This window comes from Phaenicophaeus curvirostris, chromosome 9 (assembly GCF_032191515.1).
Source record: "Phaenicophaeus curvirostris isolate KB17595 chromosome 9, BPBGC_Pcur_1.0, whole genome shotgun sequence".
Taxonomy (NCBI): domain Eukaryota; kingdom Metazoa; phylum Chordata; class Aves; order Cuculiformes; family Cuculidae; genus Phaenicophaeus; species Phaenicophaeus curvirostris.
The window spans coordinates 34675476-34698666 of record NC_091400.1 but is presented as its reverse complement, the minus strand read 5'-3'; the positions used below and the strand labels follow the sequence as shown (position 1 = coordinate 34698666).

The following is a 23191-nucleotide window of genomic DNA, read 5'->3' as shown; positions in this document are numbered from 1 at the left end:
ATTTAGAAAAATTTCATTTTTCCCCCCTAGCCTCCCAGCAGAAAAGCCTCCAAGGTCTGCCAGTGTGTTTTGGGGTTTTTTTCAGAAGTTATCGTTCTATATAAAAATAAATATAAGCCTCATTCACGTCTATTTCTCCTACTTAGACTTGTCTCATATTTTATGAAAATTGTTACCATTTCTCTTATCCTTGCTCTTATATCCCAAGATCAATAGCACTTTTCCTAGTTCAGTATCGGTCCCCTCCAAAAAACTAGAACAGTGACATTGACCCTGTCTTCTTTACACCTGCACCCAACCACAGGGAGATTTCCTTTCCACCACCAGGCTTCCCTTATCAGGTAGGACGTTGGATTGATATTAATTTTGCCAGCTCCGCAGCTCTCAGCTAATTTGGCCAGTTTCTGCCTGAGGGGAATGTACTCCATCCCAGGGGCTCACAGCAGAAGGTAGCTGGAACAGTTAAACAAAATCTCTTGCTCCAAACACAACAAACCCCTCATTCAACAGTGCATAATTTGTCCTTAGAAGCTTCTTTTTCCTTAGGAGGATTTATAGCCACACGGATAAATTCATGCTTTCCGTTCTCCTCCCTTGGACACACCAACAAAGCACCTTTCTTCGTTTGATTTGTAACATCTGGCCATGACCGTTTCAAGCTATGTCGTGCCACTTGGGTGGTTTCCCCTCCTTCAAACTTTTGTTCTAAGACAAGACCCAGAGGAAGCTACCAGGATCCTGAAGTAGCATTTTTATTGCAGCCCAAGCACCACCGATGTCCGTGTGCTATTGGACAGCTTTATTTCAACCAATACTTCAGGATCTCTCCAGAGGTGCAAAAAACCCCTTTGGACATCAGAAATAAGCTATATACTGGCAGTACCAATGCAGGCTACAGCACGTAGAGTTCATGCAATTTTACGCAGAGTTTCCTTCCAAAACAAACAGACAAATAATTGTGCAAGCCCTGTCTTTCCATGTCACTTCTTATTTTTCCTGAAACAAATAAACAAACAAAACCCTGCACACCCCCACCACACAACTAAACTTTTCTCCTGCACATATATAAGCTACGAAAAGATACCGCAAAATATCCACACCTCACCTTTGAGTTTAATTATTTGTTTTATGAGATTTGGTTTCAGCTGGGAGAAAGTTTTAAGTATATTATGCTGTTGGAACAGGTCCAATGGAGGCTACAAAGATGATCAGAAGGCTGGAGTGCCTCTCGTACCAGGACAGGCTGAGAGAGTTGGGGTTGTTCAGCCTGGAGAAGAGAAGGCTCCGAGGAGACCTTAGAGCGACCTTCCAGCACCTGAAGGGGCTACAAGAAAGCTGGGAAGGACTGTTCACAAAAGCTTGGAGTGACAGGATGAGGGGGATGGCTTTAAATTGGAGAGGGTATGTCTCACATACCCCATCATTTTAGAACAATCTATTACTTCAGAACGTACTTAAGGTAAAATAGGAGCTGGTTTGGAAGTCAAAGCTTAAAAAACACCATTCCCAAATCAAAAAAATTTAATATCACTTACATCTTTCAGGAGAAAAATCACCAAAAACTAAAACTCCGGTCTTAACTGCACTTATTCTCCCATAGTATGGAAATATTCACCCAGATCTTCATTTTCATTGTCACAGCTCTTCTATTTTGCCCATGAAGCATGTATTCAGAAGCATCCTTTTAAAATAAATATTTTTTCCTTCCATTTCATGAAAGCCATGACCTTTAAGAATGATGAATTCACCACATCTATTTTTTTATGAAGGACATCAACATTTTGCAGAAAGGAATTACGGTTTTTAGCTACATTACTTAAACTCTAAAACCTATGGCTTCAAAGTTTGCCCTCATGTACTCTTACTTAAGTAGGAGGACTTTGTTTTACAAAAAACCCCAAATCACTATTACTTATTTCTGAAGTACATGGCACTATTATGCCCATGATAAACCTGTCTTTTTCCAAGACCAAATGGACATCATCCTATAAGTATCAGGAAGCTACATGAACAGAAGCAGGGGAAAAAGTCAGGAAGCAGGGTGGGAAATTTTCAGTATAATTAAGAATAGCTAAACAAAACTTCCAGTTAACTTCCCAAGAGCTTAGTGACATCTTTTGAAGGTTCGTTTGTCAAAGACAAACAAAGGAGACAAAAACTCATAACAAGGAGACAAAAACATTTTCATCACCGGTGTTTCCACCAGCTCCTGTTTTAAATCACCCTTTTTGCAATTACTTCCTTTTGCAATTACAGATTTTAGAAACCAATATCGAGTAGACAAATTAGTCACAATCACATTTCATGTGCTCGATGGTACAGAGTTACCTGTGCTTGTGTACAGGGCTCAGCTTCTGCATTATTATTATTCAGACTGGAATCACCCCAGGGAACACGGATGCAATTACAAAACAGTTATTTATACCTTTCCCCTTGTGATATCCATCATTAGAACTTGCAGAAGACCCTCGAGACTGCAGAAGTCGTAATTGCTGCAGCCCCACACACTGTGTTAGAGAACTGTAGAATAGTCTGGGTTGGAAGGGACCTTAAATATCATCTAGTTCCAACCCCCCTGCCCTGGGCAGGGACACCTCCCAGTGGACCAGGCTGCCCAAGGCCCATCCAACCTGGCCTTGAACACCTCCAGGGATGGGGCAGCCACAGCTTCCCTGGGCAACCTGGGCCAGGGCCTCCCCACTCTCATGGTGAAGAAATTCCTCCTTATGTCTAGCCTGAAGTTTATACCCATTGCCCCTCATCCTATCACAAGCTTTGTGAACAGTCCCTCTCCAGCTTTCTTGTAGCCCCTTCAGGTACTGGAAGGTTGCTCTAAGGTCTTCTTGGAGCCTTCTCTTCTCCAGGCTGATCAACCCCTGTCTTTGTATGGGGGGTGCTCCAGCCTTTTGATCATCCTTGTAGCCTCCCCTGGACCCGTTCCAACAGCTCCATCTCCTTCTTATGTTGAGGATTTCAGAACTGGACACAGTACTCCAGATGAGCTCTCACAAGAGAGGAACAGAGGGGCAGAATCACCTCCTTTTGATAGGGAAAACCAATGAAATTGTATCTACCTGCCACTCCCAAGCTCTGCCCAGGGGGTCAGGAGAAGCAACAGACCCTAAACCCTCTCTAAGTACTATGCTCAGCGGTAGGCAGACATCACTGGGGTTGGTTGGTTTGATTGTTTTTAAATATGCTCCAAAACCCACATTTGAATCCCTGGATTAAGCAGAAAGGTGGATACTGGAGGGCAGGTATTTTCTCTGGAGCAATGGCATATTTGGGCCAAGAAATGGGTGAACACAGCAGTGCCTGAGCGAGACAGCGGCTGTGCGAGTGAGGAGCGAGATGCTGCTCACGTCGAGGTAACCAGACCCCCATTATCCACCCAGGGCTCAGGAATACCTAATGCTTTTAAAGCTGAGCAAACATCAGCATGGCCCTTTTCCAAACCTGAAGCGTCAGTGACGTCTAATTGTAAATGCTTCATTTCACACACCTCAAAACGGAGCCCGAGACTGCCTTTCGTGTAGTTCAGCATCAGTGTAGGCAAAGGCTGCTAGTGGGGGGGTCGCCTTTTGGCTGGCAAACCTACACGCTGTAGGATGGTCGTGGTCCAGCGTCAAGGTGAGAGATACCCACAGCAGGAAGCAATTACAGGGATGGCTCCTTATGTTGGGATGCTAAACTTACAGAAGAAACTACTCTACCAAACCACCATTTCCCATTTCATTACTATCAGGGTCCAAAAGGATTTTAGCGGAGGCAAACATTCAATTTTGCTCTTGCATCAACAAATGCAGCATGATACCCCTGAGGACCACAGTGTTTGGATGCTCAAAGTTTGCCACACCTGGAAGTCACCCATCACAGACATTCGTCCTGACTGAATTTACTTGCAGACTTCTCTAGGTGCAACAAACCCTCCCCAAAACCTATGATGGCTTTCCACACTGCAAGTCTTCTCTCAGATAATGATTTTATAGCGATTCCTGCGAACCCACAAGGCTACATGCACTCAGGCCACCAGCAAGAGAGATTTCTCACTCCTGTCGTCTCCCTCCAGCAAGCCCAAACCTCCTCTTGAAGACAGCATCAGCGCCAGGCTGTGTCCCTTGTCCCAGTATCTCAGCTGGGAGATGCAGAGACAAAGAAGACAGATCAGCTGGGAAAGCCTTTGGAGCGGAGCAAATGAACTGGTGTCAAAATGGTAGCCTGGGGTTAGCCTTTAAACTGCTCTCTGACTCCAGTCTTTTGTTATTTACCAAAAAAATGGGTCTGGGTAGGTGCCGTTGGAGCGGCAATGACCCAGCTATCTGGTCAAAGGCCTGCAGGGAGCTGGAAGATAGAGCAGGTTAACGTTTAACCCACTGGGACTGTAAACCAGCCCCAGGACTGCTGAACCTTTGGAGTTTGATATGATGATTAGGGAATAACTGAAGCAACACGTCGCAAACTCTCCATAATCAAGGAGACCTTTTTCCCGGGCGGTGATCTCCAAAATTGCTCAGGTACGCGGTCACTCATCCTTCGATGAGGTGTGGGGTGCGGGGACCGGGTCCCCTGGAAAATGGAGCTTTCGACTAGGATGGGGAATGAGCAGCTCCATCGTGCGCCTTCATCCCCCACTGGTGCTCCACCATCATATTCGTATCTCGGGTGTTGCCCGACACCGGTGGGGCTGGACTTGGGGGTGCAGGGACCCCCCTGCGCGATGCGGCTCGACCCACACACTGGCACAGCACCACACGGCTCACCTCGATCTTTAATGAGCAAGGTGGAGAGATAAGGGCTGCTTGGGGGACTCTGTGTAATATCTGCTCACTGGCTACAGCAAGGATCTCTTTTTTACTGCTTTCTCCCTGCCGATCGTCGGTGGCTGCCAGAAAAGCAAAGGCAGACAAAGTGAGAAGGAGTAGGATGGATTTTCCCTGCGATAATTAGGCCTGGATTTGTTAAAGCACAACCTTCTGGGCTAATCATTAGAGATCTTTCCATCCTACTTCTTATTCCTCCTCCTCTTTGCTAGTCTCCGCTTGAAAGGCAACCGTTGCTCCTAAAAGACTAAATTTTCTCTAATCTCTTCAAACTAGTGGGCTTTCTGTGCAATACGTACTTAACGCTTCTCTTAAGTTACTTTCCCTTGGTGGAATAGGAGGCTTGGGTGAGAGCAGGCACAGAAGAAGATTGGCTTCAAAGCAACTGGCACATGATGCTGCTAATTAAACAGGGGAGAAGGAGGTTAGACTCTGCTTCAGGAGCCCTTCATCCTTAGAAAGCAATTTCTGGGGGCATGTTGCACGCGCTTGGTAGCACAGCTGCAAAAGCCAAAAGAGGGGAAAGGCATTTTGAAGAGAGAAGCCACTTACCCAACAAAAATGACTGAGAAAAAAAATTGCCTGTTTATACATGAAATATTTTCCCAGGGCTCATGTGCTGCAGAGCATGCATTGCTTTTCCATGACTTCTAATTTACCTTGCTTTCTTGCAAATACCAACAAGTTCCTACTTTTTATGGGACTAACTGAGCTGGAATAAAAAACAAAAACCAAACCCTATGCCCTGGAAAGCAAAGGAACTAAAGCCTTGTGCTGCATTGCTCAACCCGACCCCAGTCCTCAGCGTGTCTCAGCCCAGCAAAGAGCTGGTGGCAGCTCACAGATTTTCGTGTCTGATTTTAGGAAGAATGTGATGAATGTTTTATGTTAGGTTATATGTGCATACGTATAGATGTGTGTGTGTTTCTTGGAGCCTGGAGGGAGGAAAAATAACACCAAAACCTTGAAAAGCAAGCTGATAACCTAAAGGAGTTTCTTTAGTAACTACCTGTCTGGGTTATTAAAGGAAAAGAGTGGATATACTTATCCAGTCTTTTCAAAGGCTGATAATTCTTCGCAAGGATAATTGTGCCAGGGAGGTTCTGGTGCAAAGCAGCCTTCATTAGATGTGTTTGAGTGACTCAACACATTCAAACATAGAGATGTATTGATCCAGAGGGGATAAACAGAGTTTCGTTATCTCATTCATGGAAACAGTAACCAGGTTTCCCCGAAAGGGCTAGAAAGGGGCAGGCTCAGGGTAAAAAAGCAGTGGGGGAAGAGAGAAAGGTCTGGCTGTGAATATCACCTTTCCTCCTCTCAATAAAAATCCCATCCTGGGAGACATCCCTTGAATGGGGAAACTGATTCTCTCTTTTCCAAGCAAATTACTCCAAAGTGAAGCAAACCCCATGTTTGGGACATAATAGCTCCTGGATTCATCTTGCTCTTTGCTGACTGGAGCAAAGCCGTGGAATCTGCCTGCAGTAGCTGGCAAATAAACCGTGTGTTGAAGTAGTCATGGAGCGATGCGGCAGTACTATAATTATTTTTTCTTGTCAATATGGGATTTGCTAGACATAAAAGTACTTTTTCTTGCCTTGACATTTCAGAGCTTTAATAAAAACCTAAAATAAATGACAACATTCAATGGAGAAAAATCAAATGAAATTAAATGAAATGAAAGCAATGCTCTGATTTAAGATAAAAGCAGAACCTTTCTTTTCTAACCGTGTGGTGTTCCCGATTCTGTGACCATGATAACAAGGTAGCATTGTTAAAAATTTGGTCAAAAATGAGGATGAAATAGAAACCTCTGAAGGGGTTGGGGGGTGTGTGGTGGTGGATGTTTAAATAGTGCTAAAAATACTGCCTGAATGTGCTGCAGCCATTCACACTTTCCAACAGGAGCCACAAAAGGGGAGTTTTCCCTCTGTGAGGGTAGATTTGCTAATTGATTAATGGTCCAGGGAACAAAGAAAAAGAGAAAGTAGTCATGTTTTCCCAGGTCCTGTGACAGCAGCTCTCCTCCCTTACCCTTAACGACCAAACAAGACCAGCCCAGCATCCCAGCACTGCTGCAAGAACCAAGGCTGATGCCTGGACTAAGAGGAGGAGGCTGAAAGCCCACTAGTTTTGGAAATAGAACACCCTACCATGGCGTGTGTCCTGGAAACCGGCTGGATGCACTAGTGGATACTGAACCTTGGGTGGCAGAGGTGGGATTGTGCCCCATGCAAAAAGGTGTTTAGATGTCTGCAGGCCATGGGAGGTAGCAGAGTAAGGTCTCCAAGAAGAGTTGCTTGGAAAACTGGGGTCTGGAAAGACTGTTTTACCATGCTTGGGATTTGTTGTGTTGAAATTTATATCTCCATCCCAGAGAAATCCAACCGGTCGAGGAAAGCTCTCTAGCAACAGGGCTTATAAATTGACTATGAAATACTTTGGGATGGTAATTAGTAGGAGGGACCTAATTTTTCAGAGCAGTGCTTCAAAGCCAGATCCAGGTAACACGCCGAGCACGTTCAAGCCCTAGGGGTGCAGCGTTGTCCAGCCCTGGCCTCCGATCCTCTTAAATAGGAGCTGCAGGGCAACTCAGGCTGGGGGTACCCTGGGATGGGGGTCTCCAGCCAGAGCCTACTCCCAGCAGACCCAACGCTGCTGCCTGCTGAGGGCTGGGGTCCAGGCAATTCAGGGCATCCCTGGGGATGGGGATCCTCTGCTGCTCGGATGGGGAAAAGCTGTTTCCTTGAACAAGGACAGGCTTTCTTTGAAGGCAGCAGTGTGTGGAAGCACTGGACACAGATTAAGGCCAGATTATTGTTAAGACACACCTTGAGCGCACAGTGACCAATTTTTCTGGCACTTTCAAGAAATGCATAGGAGTCTCCAACACTGGAATTGACGGCGGCTGTGATTAATATTTTGCACAACCATGAATACATTTGCTCCCTTATTCCTAGGGGATTGCTTAAGCATCTCCTTGAGTACAGCAGTGTCTAGACATACTGGTCTAGAGCCTAAAATGTTTGCAGGATGCTTTACGAGAAGTGCCCAGAAGAGCTTGTCTGGTCTTATGCAACAAAACAGAAGCCAAAGAGGGATATTGCTCCTGCTGTAAATGCATCAGCCCGGAAATGTTCTGTTCCTATCCATCTCCCAGCCCCAGGGCTTGTGCTTGCTGCTCTGCATGAAACCATCACCTGGGGTGAGATGTTACTGGAAATCACTCCTTCCCAGAGGAGAGGTATGGAGACATATGGCATTTAAGGCTCTGCATGCAAAGGCATTCAGAGCATATTGAGACACCCAGCCTGTAAGGGAGTGCGCTGTGAAACAGCACAACTGGTGGGGGAAGGTGGGCAGGGAGCTAAAAAATGGGCTCTTACACTACTCATCTATCTAGGTCATGGCTAGGGACAGACTGGAAGCCTGAGCCGCTATGGAAACCCGCTGAGGTTTGCTTGGCTGCACTCCAGCCACTTTTCCCGGCACGGAGAAGGAGACGGAGACGGCGCAGGGCGATGCTGGCAGCCTGCTTCTGCCGGCATTGGTGCTCCCACACCTGGGGCAGCCGCCACGGTGGGAACTGCAGCACCGATATACCCAACAGAGAAGAAAAAAAATATGAAAATTGAGGCAGTGAATATTAGGGATGCCTGCATAGTGCAGCCGTCTCTTTTCACCCTTTCCTCTGCACCAGCCTTTGGGTACGAGAGGATGGGCTTGAGTTCAGACAGAAGTGCTAACAGAGACCTGTGGAGCACTGCGCACATTTACACCAGTGCACGTGCTTCTCAAGGGAGGATCCAAAACCACTTTGGATTTTAATTGGTTTCTCTTAACAACTGCTTTTTTTTTTTTTTTTTCCTTCTTAAACAGCCTGGGAAAGCATCCAGCTCGTTTCTGCACAGCAGTGTGCTAATCCTGCCCCATGCCATGCTGAACCCCAGCTCTGAAGGAGCCAGCAGGCACAGAAACTACAAGCATTGATGGGGGTTTGCTGCCGCCTTCAGCAAGGGTGAAATAAAATAATAACCGGGCTCTTTTTGCTGTAGAAAAGACTCATTTTGGAATTAGAGACAGGAGAAAGTTATTGCATTGGACAGTCCATCTCCCAGCCCCTGCACAATAGTAATTAAACACTTGTCAAACTGGGAGTGTGACAAAAAAAAATCAGAAGGGTCTTACAAACCTCAGGAAAAAAAAAAAAAAGCTGCAATATCTGGCATTATAGATATGTCTCATTTTCCAGGTATTTAAGTTGTGTTCTCCAGAGTTCAGCGTGGCAGAGCCTGAGTGACACAGGGCTGAGGCCCTACAAAGACCTGGGATCGTGTCCCATTTTTGGCACTGCAAATAATCCATCCATTTAGATCTAAGCACATGCTTACGTTTTCCAGGATACAAAGATATAGGAGCACAGAGCAAGTAATGTCCAAAGGCAAAGGGGCCAGGCTCAGACCTTAGCTATTCCCTCAGTCGACCCCAGAAGGGGCACGTGCTAGTAAAATATTTGGGTACTAAGCAACCGGTTATTAGAAAAAGTAGTTATTTCACAAAAAACTATTATTTATCATGACACGACCAGAAAATCTGTCACAATAGCATATGTTGCACTTTACCTGTATTTCTTTACATGCAATGCTCACGTCATGTGCGCCTGTTGTGCAGGTGGATTGTTTAGGGTCCTCTCCTCAAATTTGGCATTAATTCAGGGCACAGCCACAGCAATCCATCCTCCTACCACCTATCTGTCTCTCCTCTTGGATCCTCCAGACTTCCCTTCTCCCCTAGCCAGCATCCCCATGACCACCCCGTGCCCTTCCCCATCCCTGTGCCATTGGGATCTTGGGGAGCTCAGTCCCACACACCCCCAGTACACCCACCTCAGTCCCTTTTGGTCCCCTCTGCTCTCCAAGCAAGCCTGGGAGTCATCGTTGTCTTCTGTTGCCTCCATTTTTATACAACTGAAAGCAATTTAAGGCAATAGCAATCATTTTGGATGACATGATTTACCAATTTGGGTAATGAAGGTGGTGAAGGGGCTGGAGAACAAGCCCTGTAAAAGGTGGCTGAGGGAACTGGGTTGTTTAGCCTGAAGGAGACTGAGGGAGACTTCATTGCTGTCTACAACTACCTGAAAGAATGTTGTAGCACTATTAGGTGGATATTTATCTCTTCTCCCAAGTAACTAGTGATAGGATGAGAGGAAATGGCTTCAAGCTGCACCATAGGAGATTCAGATTAGACATCAGGAAAAATTTCTTCACTGAGAGGGTTCTCAGGTGCTGGTAGAGGCTGCTCAGGGAAGTGGGTGAGTTCCCATTCCTGGAGGTATTTAAAAGACAGGTAGATGAGGTGCTTGAGGATATGATTTAGTAGCAGACAGGTATGGTTGGACTCTGTGATCTCAAAGGGCTTTTCCATACATGTGACTCTATAATTCTAATTTCCTGCTATGAGTTCTTGGTCCTACCACCCCACAGCACATGCCCTGGCTATGAGGACCCAAGGAGGCAACTGGTTTTGCTCTTGCTGGTGTTCAGCCTGTACAAGGTTCCCTTCCCAGCATCAATGGGATGCAAGGGCTTGAAGTCACCACGCAGTCATACAGGATTAGGCATCTTACATGTGTTTCCCTCTTAAGACACGTGCACCTATATGTTACAATGTCCCTCTGCAACTCAGTGGAGTACTGCCCAAAAAATCTGACTGTAGGTTTAAAAGCTGTTTATTTTCCTCTGATATGTAAGAGTGGGATATTTTTGCTTTATCCATAGTCTATGGTGTTCTGGTTTTATCTCAAAATGACTGATACAGGAAGAATGAACCTGTTAACTTTCTCAGGCAGTGGTCTTTCTCCTCCTAGCCATATTAATTTATTTAATTTATCTTAAATTTGATTGCAGTGAGCACCCCTAATTAACCTGATTTTTTGCTGATAATCACTCACAATGGAATCAAATCACAAATCCGGGGATGGATTGACCGGCACACAGAAAGAAGCTGCCCTCCGTGCGTTAATTCAGCGAACAGGATATAATTTGATCCAGGTAGGAATTCGTGGTCACGTCCTTTTGGGCCCAATGTCTGGCTTCATCCTGAAGCAATGGGGGCTTGAGCAGTGAATCTGTGCTGGTGAAGGGCTCCTTGTTCGTTCTTCTTCTGTTTTTCCCTAACATACATACTGCCCATAACTCTGCATATGAGATGCTGTCTTCTACAAAGCAGGACCTTATTCCTCCATTCTTTGCCCAATACAAATGATGGCAAAGGGTGGAAAAAAACCCCGAGCATTGCTAAATGTTGGGAAAGGTTGGGATTGCTGTCTCGGAGCCGTGACTGCAGTGGTAGAATAGCAAAGAAAACCCACTAAGCAAAGTTTCAGAAGATCGTAGGTTCAGACTTGGCCATAGGAAGTCCAACACATCACCAGATCTGCCTTTCACACAGATCCTTGCACACATGCAAGTGCATATGAGGCAGGTGCCTCACCTGACCAAAGAACAGAAGTTTGCTCCCAGTTTACTCTCCAGGTTCTCAAAGTGCAAAGCCTCCTCTGGTTAGAGGAGGTGGAGATCAGACGTGTCCTTCCAAAGCCCTCTAAAGAGAGCTTTCTCAGCACGACCAAAACAAGCAAGCTTTTCTAAAATGCTAGGTACTATGACCAACCTTGCACCCTGGAAGAAGTGGATGAGAACAGTGAATCTGAGGTGGGTGGACGCCTCGAGCTTTGCCTCGCTTTGTGTAGCACTAGAGGGCACAACAGCCCAAAGCAAAAACTGAGACTCCTGGGAAAAAATGGTTTTCCCATAGCCCTTAATCCTGTGGACACCCCAGAACCAGGCCAGCGACTGGGTTTGTTGCCCTTGAGGGGGCTTTCTGTTGTACCTGCCTCAGAAGATAAATAACCTCTACGTCTTATATTTATTACGGCTTTCTTTAACCTTGCCTTCAGTTTTTCATATCATCACATCTGGCTATAGCTCATTCCTAAACCGAAGGTTTCATCCCCCATCCCCCTGCCCAATCCCAACATCTTCTTTCTTCCTACCTTTTCCATTCCAAGCTTACCATTTTATCTTTTTCATTCCTCTTCTAATTTTCTTTTCCATGTCTCTGCGGGCTTTTCTTCCAACCTATCTACTGGTGCAGCCAAAAACCTTCTTCCTCAGTGTGCCAGGGTCACTCATCTTTGTGAAGGGGTTGATGAATTCCTCCTTCCCACCAGACACTTTGCCAAGAAGAGTCTGGCTTCAAGCCACAAACGAAGCCAATGCAGACTGAGAGAAGATCTTATGTCTTGCTGCACCTCTTCACACACCAGCTCCCCCATACATTGACAAAATGAAAAGAACTGATTGTGTCTCACTTGGATTAAAGTAGGGTATTAAGAGTCTCCTGGCCATTTTCAGGCTACTTCTGATGAGCTTGAGAGTTCCTCCAGGTGATCCCCTTCCTCCAGCTGACATGCCTGTGAAGATCACAGACGATTGCAACAGCAAAAAACATCAACATCACTTTTTACCTTCATCTAACAAACGTCTCGAGAGATGGAAAAACCCCATGTCATCAACATGCTCAATTCAGCCAAACTGGGGGCAGAAAAATAACCTGAAACGTCACAGTCTTCCTGGGAATTCATTCATAAATTCAACTGTCACCAAGACTCCATTGCTATGCTGAAAACCTTTGCAAAACAGGAATGAGCACAGATAATTCTGAGCCTGTTATAGGCTCAGAAAAACTGAAAGACCTCACGGTATATTCTTATTTTCCTGCAAGGATCCCTGTTTGCTTTGGCTTTTCTCTTAAGTCAGTCTTATGGGCATTCACTTGCCTGGTATAATCCCAGAGTGGGAAATTACTACAGAAATCATCAGGGAGCCAAAAATAGATAAATGACCAGAGTCCCAGCTTTTCCGAGCACAGGGCACTGCTGCAGGACAGGAGAGGGAAGGGACATGAAATTGGAAAGGGGGAGGAAGCAGGAGAATGAAGGAATGAAGGAAAAATGAGAAATACAGGAAAGATGATTAAAAACATGAAAGGAGAACAGAGACATGCTGGCTTAGCAAAAACATAGCAAAAAAAAAAAAAGTGGAAAAATTGGCTGGTTAATATCTCTGGATATTATTTGAGGCCAAGGCTTGCTCCCTACCTAAATAAACTCCTACATAGGCAGGCATCATCTTTTGCCCCTCGGACAACCTCCCACCATCAACAGCCCTGCTCTGTCCCCTCTGTTTCTGTCATCTCCTCTGCCCAGACCTCCTCCCCTCTGGGCTTCTTCTGAAATGCCCAGCACAGTTAGAGAAAGGGTTTCACCGCTCCTGGATGCAGGAAGGGGTCATCATTGGGGTGTACTCTTTCTCCATGCCCATCTCCAGGCCCAGGTCCTTACCATTCCCTGTGCCAAGCATTGCTGCCTCTTCACTAAGCCCAACTGCTAGTCCAAACATTTTTTTTTTCAAGTTGAGCAACACCAGCATCACTAACTGGCAGTAATGCCTGTGCCTCCCAGGCTGGCCTTTTTCACTTTGTCCATGCCTCTTCAAATCGCTGTATTCCTCCTCATTTTTCCCCCTATGTTAGCACTTTCTGAGGTCCAGATGCCTTCTGTTTTTGGAAAGTCCTTCTGCTTTCAAGCATGATCCTTCCAGTATCTTTTCTCTGGTCTGTATAGGAAGCTGTCCATCAGTTACTAAGTTCAGAGGCAATATCATTGCTAATGTTTACAACTGGGTGAAGAACCATGACAATTCATAAATTTTGTGAGTGTTGTGTTACATAGTCCACAACTTCGACATAGTCCATGGAGATCCACCTCCCATAGTCACGAATACCTACGTTGTCCAAGGTATTTGACTGTGCCCATGTTGGACACCTGAAGTAGCAATTGCGTTGCAGAGCACGCGTGTTACTTAACAAAATGCAGCTAAGTAAAGCCAGACCACTCTCCAGTACATCACCAGCGTATAACTGGAATATCGAAGCCTTTCAGTACAGATATAGCAGTGGGGCAGCCAATGCACACTACCTTATCTTTGATGAGTCCGCAAAGCGTTGCTCCTGGCAGGGAAGGAGGCCGTCTGCCTCTAGCCCAGTGGTAATAGAGCGTGTCTAAAGTGTCATTCCTTGGGAAGGGGTTGATTACATCTATACTAAAAATCAATATCTAAACCATTCTTTTCTTTTTCTGCGTGGCAGGAAAATGGGCAGAGGAAATACGGAGGCCCACCACCCGGCTGGGACGGCCCCCCGCCAGAGAGGGGCTGCGAGATCTTTATTGGGAAACTTCCTCGAGACCTCTTCGAAGATGAACTTATACCACTGTGTGAAAAAGTAAGACTGTATGGTGGGTGGTTGTATTGCAGAGGTTAGTGATGATCAAAGCTGCATTTCAAGGCTGAACTGGAGGTGATTTCACCCAAGGCTACTGGTGGAGTTCTAACGTGACGCAGCTACAGATCTTGTTTAAACACCTCCCACCTTGCTGACAGATTTTTTTTCTTTCTGTTTGCAGATTGGCAAAATCTATGAAATGAGAATGATGATGGACTTCAATGGCAACAACAGGGGCTATGCCTTTGTGACCTTCTCGAATAAACAGGAGGCAAAGAATGCAATAAAGCAGCTCAATAATTATGAAATCAGGTAAGAGTGGCAAACGCTTCCACATCAACTTTAAATCAGATATTAAGGTATTTTGTTATGTAAGGTATATTTTTCCTTGCAGGCCAGAGGAAAGTCATTTAGACACCTAAGCTTTCAGAGGAAATGACTTCTTGTCTCCCTGTGCAGACATTGCTCTACACAGTGGTGCAAAGGCAGCATAAAATCATAGACTCATAGAATCACCAGGTTGGAAGAGACCCATTGGATCATCGAGTCCAACCATTCCTATCAATCACTAAACCATGTCTCTTAGCACCTCGTCCACCCGTGCCTTAAACCCCTCCAGGGAAGGTGAATCAACCCCCTCCCTGGGCAGCCTCTGCCAGTGCCCAATGACCCTTTCTGTGAAGAATTTTTTCCTAATGTCCAGCCTAAACCTCCCCTGGTGGAGCTTGAGGCCATTCCCTCCCGTCCTGTCCCCTGTCACTTGGGAGAAGAGCCCAGCTCCCTCCTCTCTACAACCTCCTTTCAGGTAGTTGTATGTAAGACTCATCAGAACCAAAGAATTTTGCAGGAAATTTCTTCCTTGCCAAAAAAAGAAGAAAGAATCTACCAGAAAATTGGAAATAATATTTTGGTTTGGATCAAATTAACTTTCACCTTTCAGTTTTGCTGTTTCTTTCAATGTTCTCCTCTAGGCTCTATTTTGTTGATTTATTCCTACCCACAGTATCTCTTGTGGCCTGTACTGCAGATATGTTCTGGGACACAGAGCGAGTGCAAAAAAATGGTGAAATAGGATGGAATGGGCAAAATAGTGACATTTCCCAATAGATAGGAACAGAAAAAGCCCTTGTGTTTGTGACTAAAAATTGGGAACAAAACACCCAGGAATCAACAACATATGGGCCCATCAATATGTTTTGGTTTTATTTCAACTGCCTCCAATGTTTTTTTCAAGTTTGAAGTGGGATGAGTAGATGCCTTCGCTTAGAAGCATTTAAAGATAAACCATTCTGGCAATTTTATGGCTTTCATTTGAAAAAAAAAAAAAAAAAGACACCAAATGGCTTTACTAACAACCCTAAGAACGAACAGGTCAAAAGGCACATGGAGAAGACTTGGAAACATAATTGAAGGGTCTTAAATATCAAACTCTATCTACCTCCACCTCCTCTAATTACTTCCCTTCCAACAAAGACTCCTCTAAAGAAGTTTTTAGTTTTTCAAGACCTGCAAGAGGTGATTAGACCACAAAGAGGAGAGCAATGTGCATGTAAGCATGATATTGGCATCAAGCCCTCAAATGGTGTTTCCTCATGACAAGGGATGTTCTTTCCCCTAAACCTTGGTCATGAAGCCCAATGATGACTGGGAAGCTAGGGCCACTGGTGAAACGCAGTGAATCCTGGCTTATACTGGTGGCAACGTAAGAGTCACTGCTGTGACCGTGGGTGGTAGAAACAGTTGCCTGGTAGCAGTCATTTTTACAAATAGCAAAAGGGAGAATCCCAGGAAGTGAAAGCAAAATTTGGCTTTGGTTTCTCCATGACCTCAAATCTTTGACTGTCTTACTTTGATGTCAAATTTAATAGAGTGGCAGCCTTCCCATTAGACCTTACACCGGGCAAGACCACCCTAATATCTCAAGTGACATACACTGCAGGAGCTACAGGCCTTGTGTTTGACATCATGTATTGAGACAAGAGAGGGAGTTTGTTTCAATTTTTCCTCTCTTTGAAACCTGATCCTGACTCCTGACAAATGAGCCATGTTGATTATGTGCAGGAATGGGCGTCTCCTTGGAGTCTGTGCCAGCGTGGACAACTGCCGCTTGTTTGTGGGAGGGATCCCCAAAACGAAGAAGAGGGAAGAAATTCTGGCAGAGATGAAGAAAGTCACAGATGGAGTCGTGGATGTCATCGTCTATCCTAGCGCAGCCGATAAAACAAAAAACCGAGGTTTTGCTTTTGTGGAATACGAAAGCCATCGGGCTGCAGCAATGGCCAGGAGAAAATTGCTCCCAGGTTAGTACAAGTGGTGATGGTTATAGGGATGAGTCCATCTCAGCATTCACCTGTGTACATGTTGCACTGCAGTGAGAGCAAAGTCTCCAGAGGGCTCAAGTATCCTGAGACACTCGGAGCTAAACAAGGCTCTGATAGACCACGGCTGGCTGATGAAACCCTGGCTCTGGGGTGCGGGGTGGATGATTCACTAACAGATCCTGAGGTAGCACCCTGCTCATTGTCTTTGTTCATCATTTAAAAGCTGTATTAAAAATACAACTAGATGGATTTAGCTGCGTGCATCCATGCAGCCCTGTTGTAGGATCATAGAATCATAGAATCACCAGGTTGGAAAATATGTGTTATCCTGTGTTTGTCACAGGTTATGTAAAAATTATGGCCTTAATTATGACCTCTTAGAGCGAATCACTCAGGAAAGCATCAAAGAACATATTCAGCCTTGAGAAGTTACCGAGGATGTTCCTGAAAATGAGTATTTTGTGTATGGGAATGAAACTCCAAAGGAGGAATTGCTTTGATTCAAACAATGTAAAGAATAAGTCTATGCAATTTTGGGCTGGGGGACATTCAGAGACCATTGTGAAGCAGAGAAAGGTTTGGCAGGTGTTAGATGAAGGAGTCACTTACTGTTAAGTGGATTTGCAGTGATTTCGCCACCTCTCTCTTGCTCTCTTATGCTCAGCAGCCCCTGCACTGCTTTGCCAAACCCAGCTCACTTGCTGGTAAAAGAATCTAACAAACCTTCTGTTTAGAGACTTGCTCATAAACCACCAGCCTTCTTTCACTTTTTCTGTATGACAGCCCATGAAAAAAACCAAGTAACTTAAATCCTTTTTTTCTTATTGTAAAATAATGAGAATGATTTTGAGTGCAGAGCACGCTTAGTCACACACTGACTATTTTTCCTTTAAATCTGCATTTTCTGCATCAGTTTAGCATCTCCCTAATTGTGGAAGCACATTCTGCTGGTCTGTATTGCAGCATGACTTTTCCAAGTTTTCTATATTGAGACTGAAGGAAGAAGCAGGCACAACCACAGCTGCCAATGGCAGCCTTGAGGGAGCAGAGCTCTTGAAATCCTCAGTAAAGGCAGTGAAACAGATGGAACGAACATGTAGCCCTGAACAGATACGTGCAATGCACTAGTGATTTCCTGTTTAGGGACATCTCGGTAAACAGTTTGTGGAATTTCAAAGGCCTGAGCAAGAGCCAGTCTTCTGATGTTGCAAACATAAGGGAGGAACTCAAAAAGAGTTTGAAGCCAGAACTGAAAATGTCTCCAGCTGATGTCTTGGATGAATATGACACTGAATATCATAGAATCACAGAACAGTTTGGGTTGGAAGGGACCTTAAAGCCCATCCAGTTCCAACCCCCCTTCGACAGGCAGGAACATAGTTTAGTGTTTGATAGGAACGGTTGGACTCGATGATCCGGTGGGTCTCTTCCAACCTGGTTATTCTGTGATTCTATCTCCCACTGGATCAGGCTGCCCAAGGCCCACCCAACCTGACCTTGAACACCTTACCAAGACACTTCTTTGACTCTGAACCTTGCTGCTCTTTGAAGGAGTTTTGTAGAAAAGATAAAAAGGTTTAAAAAGGAAGATGCTTTTTATGAAAAGTTTGTCCTGTCTTCTGGTTCAACAAGAGTGGAGGGAGACTGGGTTCTAGCAAGAAGCTAGTGAAGGCACCAAGGGTAGCTTCTTGCTGCAATTATTTCCACTATTGAACAGAAAATGGCAATTCAGAAAGAGTTACACAGCCCTCCAATTTAACTGATTCCTATTAGCAGCCACCTCTCTTATTCCTGGTTGCTAACCACCCAAGTCAGACTGCACAACACCCAAGTCTGAACATCAGCCCACCCTGCATATCCTGGATCGTTAATGAGCTTTCCTAGCAGGGAGCAGCCCCTTTCCATTTTGTTTAATTTTCGCTTCTGATATAGAAAAGCAGGTCTCCAAATTCTACCCTCGCCCCCTGATTTTCTCTATTTTGGAGCTCACATCCAATCTTAAATGGATTATCCAAGCAGAGATGCAAGGTAGGGTGTCTGTTTTTTAGATCTTTCAAAACCTGTTTTGCAGGATTCTTGTTTTCCCTCTACCAGCATAGGCATCCCCATGTTTCTTTCTAATGGAGGTCTCAGAGAATCTAATCTTCATGCCATAAGGATAAGAAAGAAAGAAGGATCACTCATTCTTTGAGGGATATTTGCAGAAGAGGCAGACATTTATTTCATTATTTGGAGGGAATATCCAGCACTTAATGTGCTGCTAAGACAGAAGATGGTCTCTACTGTACATCCAAGGAACTAGATGCTGGGCTGATTCAAATTGCTGGAGAAAAAGTGGGCCACGGATAGAGCACGTGAAATTTTGGGCTCTGGATGTTGGTGAGTGGCCAGATTTTAACCACTCTTGAAGACAAAAGGGAGGAAGATCTCCCTGCAATATGTGAAGAGAGGATGGGGAAGAAAAAGAGGAGGAAAGAGGGGCTATTAATGTCAGGAGAAGACAGGATGTGAAGAAATTATCTCTATGTAGAGGTACCTCTGCCTTACCCCACATCTTGATGCTCATTACTGTGGTTCACACAACTTTGAGGCAAGGCCACAGCAGTCAGCTTTCATTTCATATTAAACATTTCATAATTAAACATTCATATTAAACTAATTGACTAATCAAGTACCTAACAGATTAGGTGACTCAATGCAAATGGTTATGGATCTCAGCATGATAACACAGTGACAATATCACTCCTAACTACCTCTTTTACTCTTTTTACTCCGGGTCCCTCGGAGGCTCCATCCAGCATCTACAGAGCCTGTGAGCTTCTCCTCCACAACCACACCCTGGTTTATGCCTCATTACTTTTAGTGTCACTTTTTTCTACTGCTGCTACTACAACTTCACCCAGCGCGGATTATATCACTTGAAATACTCACACAAAGAGACATCTTCACTTTTGCTATTTCATTTTATCCAGCTGGGACTTCTATAACTCTTTCCTATTACCGAGGGAATGAAACTTTTGCATTTGAGAGGGATTTTTATAAGTTCATTAAAATATTTCCTTTTACAGAGCCCTTCAGGAAACACAGGTGTTTGTGAATTGTGGTATATATTCATTTTTTCAGTTCTGGATGCTGCATTTCTGCAGGCATCTAGGGTATTAGAGTGAGCACACTGACCACCTGCTTTTGAAAATGAGTTAACAAAGCAGCCATGCTTTGAGCTAGAAAGGCTTACACCAGCCCCATTTGTAGAACTGGCCAATTCTGCTGTTCATACTGCACGTGAAAGAGTTTCTTAACAGAAGTGAGACGGATCAAAGCCTGACACTGACTATGCCAATCCCTTTAAAGGAAGGATCCAGTTGTGGGGACACCCAATTGCTGTTGACTGGGCAGAACCAGAAGTGGAGGTGGATGAAGACACCATGTCATCAGTAAAGATTCTCTATGTGAGGAACCTCATGCTCTCAACCACTGAAGAGACCATAGAAAAGGAGTTCAACAACATCAAACCAGGTAGGGACCCACTGACATGCTAGCTCCCAAATAAATATTGTTACTGCACATGGAAACATCTCCCCATTCGTGAGATGCCGCAGGAAGGAATATTCATGTAAAATGTTCGTGTGTAATGCCACAAAAATCGTCATTAGGCTCCCACTCAACATGCATGTCACGTCACATCATTCCTTTAAGGGCTGCTCAATTTCCAGATAACATCACTACTAACCTTTTTAGGATGACTGGCCACTGGAAGAGATCCAAAAGGCTGCATAGGGATGCCTGTGTCCAAAAAATCAATCATTTTGGTCTTTAAAAAGGTGGAGTTGGAGTTACAGCTGGGTGGTTTCAGCACTCTTCTCTGCAGCAAGGGGTGATGATAGAAATAGAGTGATTTTTTCATCTAATATATCTAAATCCTGAATTTTATCATTTTCATTAAAATAATGCATGCTTCCGTAAATTTGTAAATAATCAGTGCTTACCATTTAATGCAGAAAATTACAATATTCCTTCATGGCATATATTACACGTGCTTAGGGTGAGATGTTTCAAAAAGCGAGGAGGTTGGTTGGGGATAAAAATCCTGCTGACTTTCAAAGAACATTTTACTTCTGAGCTGCTCCAGCTTTAGGAAATGCCACCCTAAGCCAATAAAGTAAAAATAACCCATTTCTGCAGCTCTCCAAGACACACAGTCCATTAGGCATTAGAAACTCATGCTTGGCAATCTGATTTGCCTTTCGTCTCATTCCTCTTAATTTCCTTCTATTAATTTTTTAAAATACACTACAAAGCTTCAGTTTTCTTTCACTCACTTTTCATTTCTGCTCTAGGCATTTCCTTTTTGTACTAGGCTGCAATGCAAAGGTCTTAAAGCGATTTCTTTATGAGTCTTTTCTCTACTTTTAATGTTTCTGGCTAACAGTTTTGGCCACCACCAAGATGTTAAGAGACCCCATTTTACTACTGAGTTAAATCATAGAATCATAGAATAACCAGGTTGGAAGAGATCCACCGGATCATCGAGTCCAACCATTCCTATCAAAATATGTCATCCTAATCTCTTAACTATTTCCTTCTTTATTTACCCAGTTTTACTCCTGAATATTGAACTGCTCACACCTCCCAGAAATACATTTATGCCTATTTGACACTTTTGTAACAGTCATCTGCCTTCCCCCTAAGGCACGTTCTCTAGTACAAAAACAGAAGTTCTTTATCAGGTTTAATTTTCCTCTTGTCACTTCATCCTTTTACTTCCCATGCTGGAAATTATTTTTATTTTTTCAAACGGACAGCTTTATTGTGGGTAAATTTAGGAATGCCTTCTTTAAAGCCATACTGGGCTTTCAAAAAGGAAAAAAAAATGAGTCTGAGCAGTGTAACCTGAGCCTTGGGGAGACCAGATGCAGTTTAAGTTATAGTCAGACTGCGATCAAAACAGCCATCAAGTGTCTGGCACCGTTCACTCCCCCTCGGTTACCTGCCCTATCCATTGTGGTGCTCTTCGGTGCTTCTTGCCTGAAGTGTGCACTTGATTGATGAAGGCATCGAGTGCACCCTTAGCAAGTTTGCAGATGACACTAAGCTGGGTGGAAGTGTGGATCTGCTGGAGGGTCGGGAGGCTCCAAAGGGATCTGAACAGGCTGGACCGCTGGGCTGAGTCCAATGGGATGAGGTTTAACAAGGCCAAATGCCGGGTCCTGCACTTGGGGCACAACAACCCTGAGCAGCTACAGACTAGGAGAAGTCTGACTGGAAACTGCCTGGAGGAGAGGGACCTGGGGGTGTTGGTTGACAGCGACTGAACAGGAGCCAGCAGTGGCCCAGGTGGCCAAGAAGGCCAATGGCATCTTGGCTTGGATCAGAAACGGCGTGACCAGCAGGTCCAGGGAGGTTCTTCTCCCTCTGTAGTCAGCACTGGTGAGACCGCTCCTCGAATACTGTGTTCAGTTCTGGGCCCCTCACCACAAGAAGGATGTTGAGGCTCTGGAGCGAGTCCAGAGAAGAGCAACAAAGCTGGTGAAGGGGCTGGAGAAGAGGCCTTATGAGGAACGGCTGAGAGAGCTGGGGGTGTTTAGCCTGGAGAAGAGGAGGCTGAGGGGAGACCTCATTGCTCTCTACAACTACCTGAAAGGAGGTTGTAGAGAGGAGGGAGCTGGGCTCTTCTCCCAAGTGACAGGGGACAGGACAAGAGGGAATGGCCTCAAGCTCCACCAGGGGAGGTTTAGGCTGGACATTAGGAAAAAATTCCTTACAGAAAGGGTCATTGGTCCCTGGCAGAGGCTGCCCAGGGAGGGGGTTGAGTCACCTTCCCTGGAGGGGTTTAAGGCACGGGTGGACGAGGTGCTGAGGGACATGGTTTAGTGTTTGATGGGAATGGTTGGACTCGATGATCCAGTGGGTCTCTTCCAACCTGGTTATTCTATGATTCTATGATTCAGGGCATTTAAGAAGCTGTTTTGACAAGAACAATGATCCTAACCAGAGGAGTTACAATCCTGAAGCCCCCATGCCAGCACGATTACTACATCACTACAGGCTCTGTACAGGGTATCAGGAATCCTGCTTCTGCGTCGCAGTTTGTGCTCTATTACAAGTACCACCTCTTAAATCTGTGCTAAATTCAGTGCTCAATGACTTCTGCAGAGATCTGCATCGCTTGTCTCACTGGAATGACTTGCTCTCTAGAGATTTTGGCAAAAAACCTCGTCCCTGGCACAGTTCCCAGCAGAAAGGTCGTGTTCTCCTAATGTACTGAAGGGGACAATATTCCCTCGGTAACATCTCACAGACAATCTCTCTGTGGAGATGGTCCAAGGTCTGGGTATTGCATTGCTCTGGCCCAGCAGAGGCAGAAGCAGGAAGGAACAAGATTCGTGGCTCGAGCAAGGATCAGTAACGCAGAGTGCTCTCAAGGAGGCAGAAAGGGGATTTCAAGAACATCGAGAGTTAATTAAAGCCTTTACTTGCAAGCAAGGCATCAGCATATAACTGCCATAACTTCAGACTTAGAAAATCATCCTCCAGTCCCAGAAGTGCTACTTACCATTCCAGTGTCAATTTGAAGACGTGCAGGCTGCTCAGGTTGTAGGCTGGGACAGTCTTCATTTAGCCTGCTGGAGCTCCTAATGATTCCCACTGAATTCCAAAGAAATATATTTTCTCCTGCAGTTATTTAAGTAAGTGCTTTTTGTG

The 23191-nt window shown here is 44.9% G+C and overlaps 1 protein-coding gene across 4 annotated transcripts in view; it reads left to right on the top strand.

Annotated features, from left to right (window-relative positions):
- The first annotated feature begins 4381 nt into the window (after positions 1 to 4381).
- The window catches only part of A1CF (APOBEC1 complementation factor), a 28970-nt gene continuing 10160 nt past the window's right edge, over positions 4382 to 23191 (top strand). For 3 of the 4 annotated variants that reach the window (XM_069863820.1, XM_069863819.1, XM_069863821.1), the window contains exons 1-6: positions 4382 to 4514; positions 10733 to 10876; positions 14034 to 14168; positions 14350 to 14480; positions 16230 to 16468; positions 19841 to 20005. In XM_069863820.1, coding sequence (XP_069719921.1) covers positions 10778 to 10876; positions 14034 to 14168; positions 14350 to 14480; positions 16230 to 16468; positions 19841 to 20005 — 769 coding nt within the window. In that variant the 5' untranslated portion in view covers positions 4382 to 4514; positions 10733 to 10777. The remainder of the gene's footprint in view (positions 4515 to 10732; positions 10877 to 14033; positions 14169 to 14349; positions 14481 to 16229; positions 16469 to 19840; positions 20006 to 23191) is intronic. The other variant, XM_069863822.1, reaches the window with a different exon arrangement.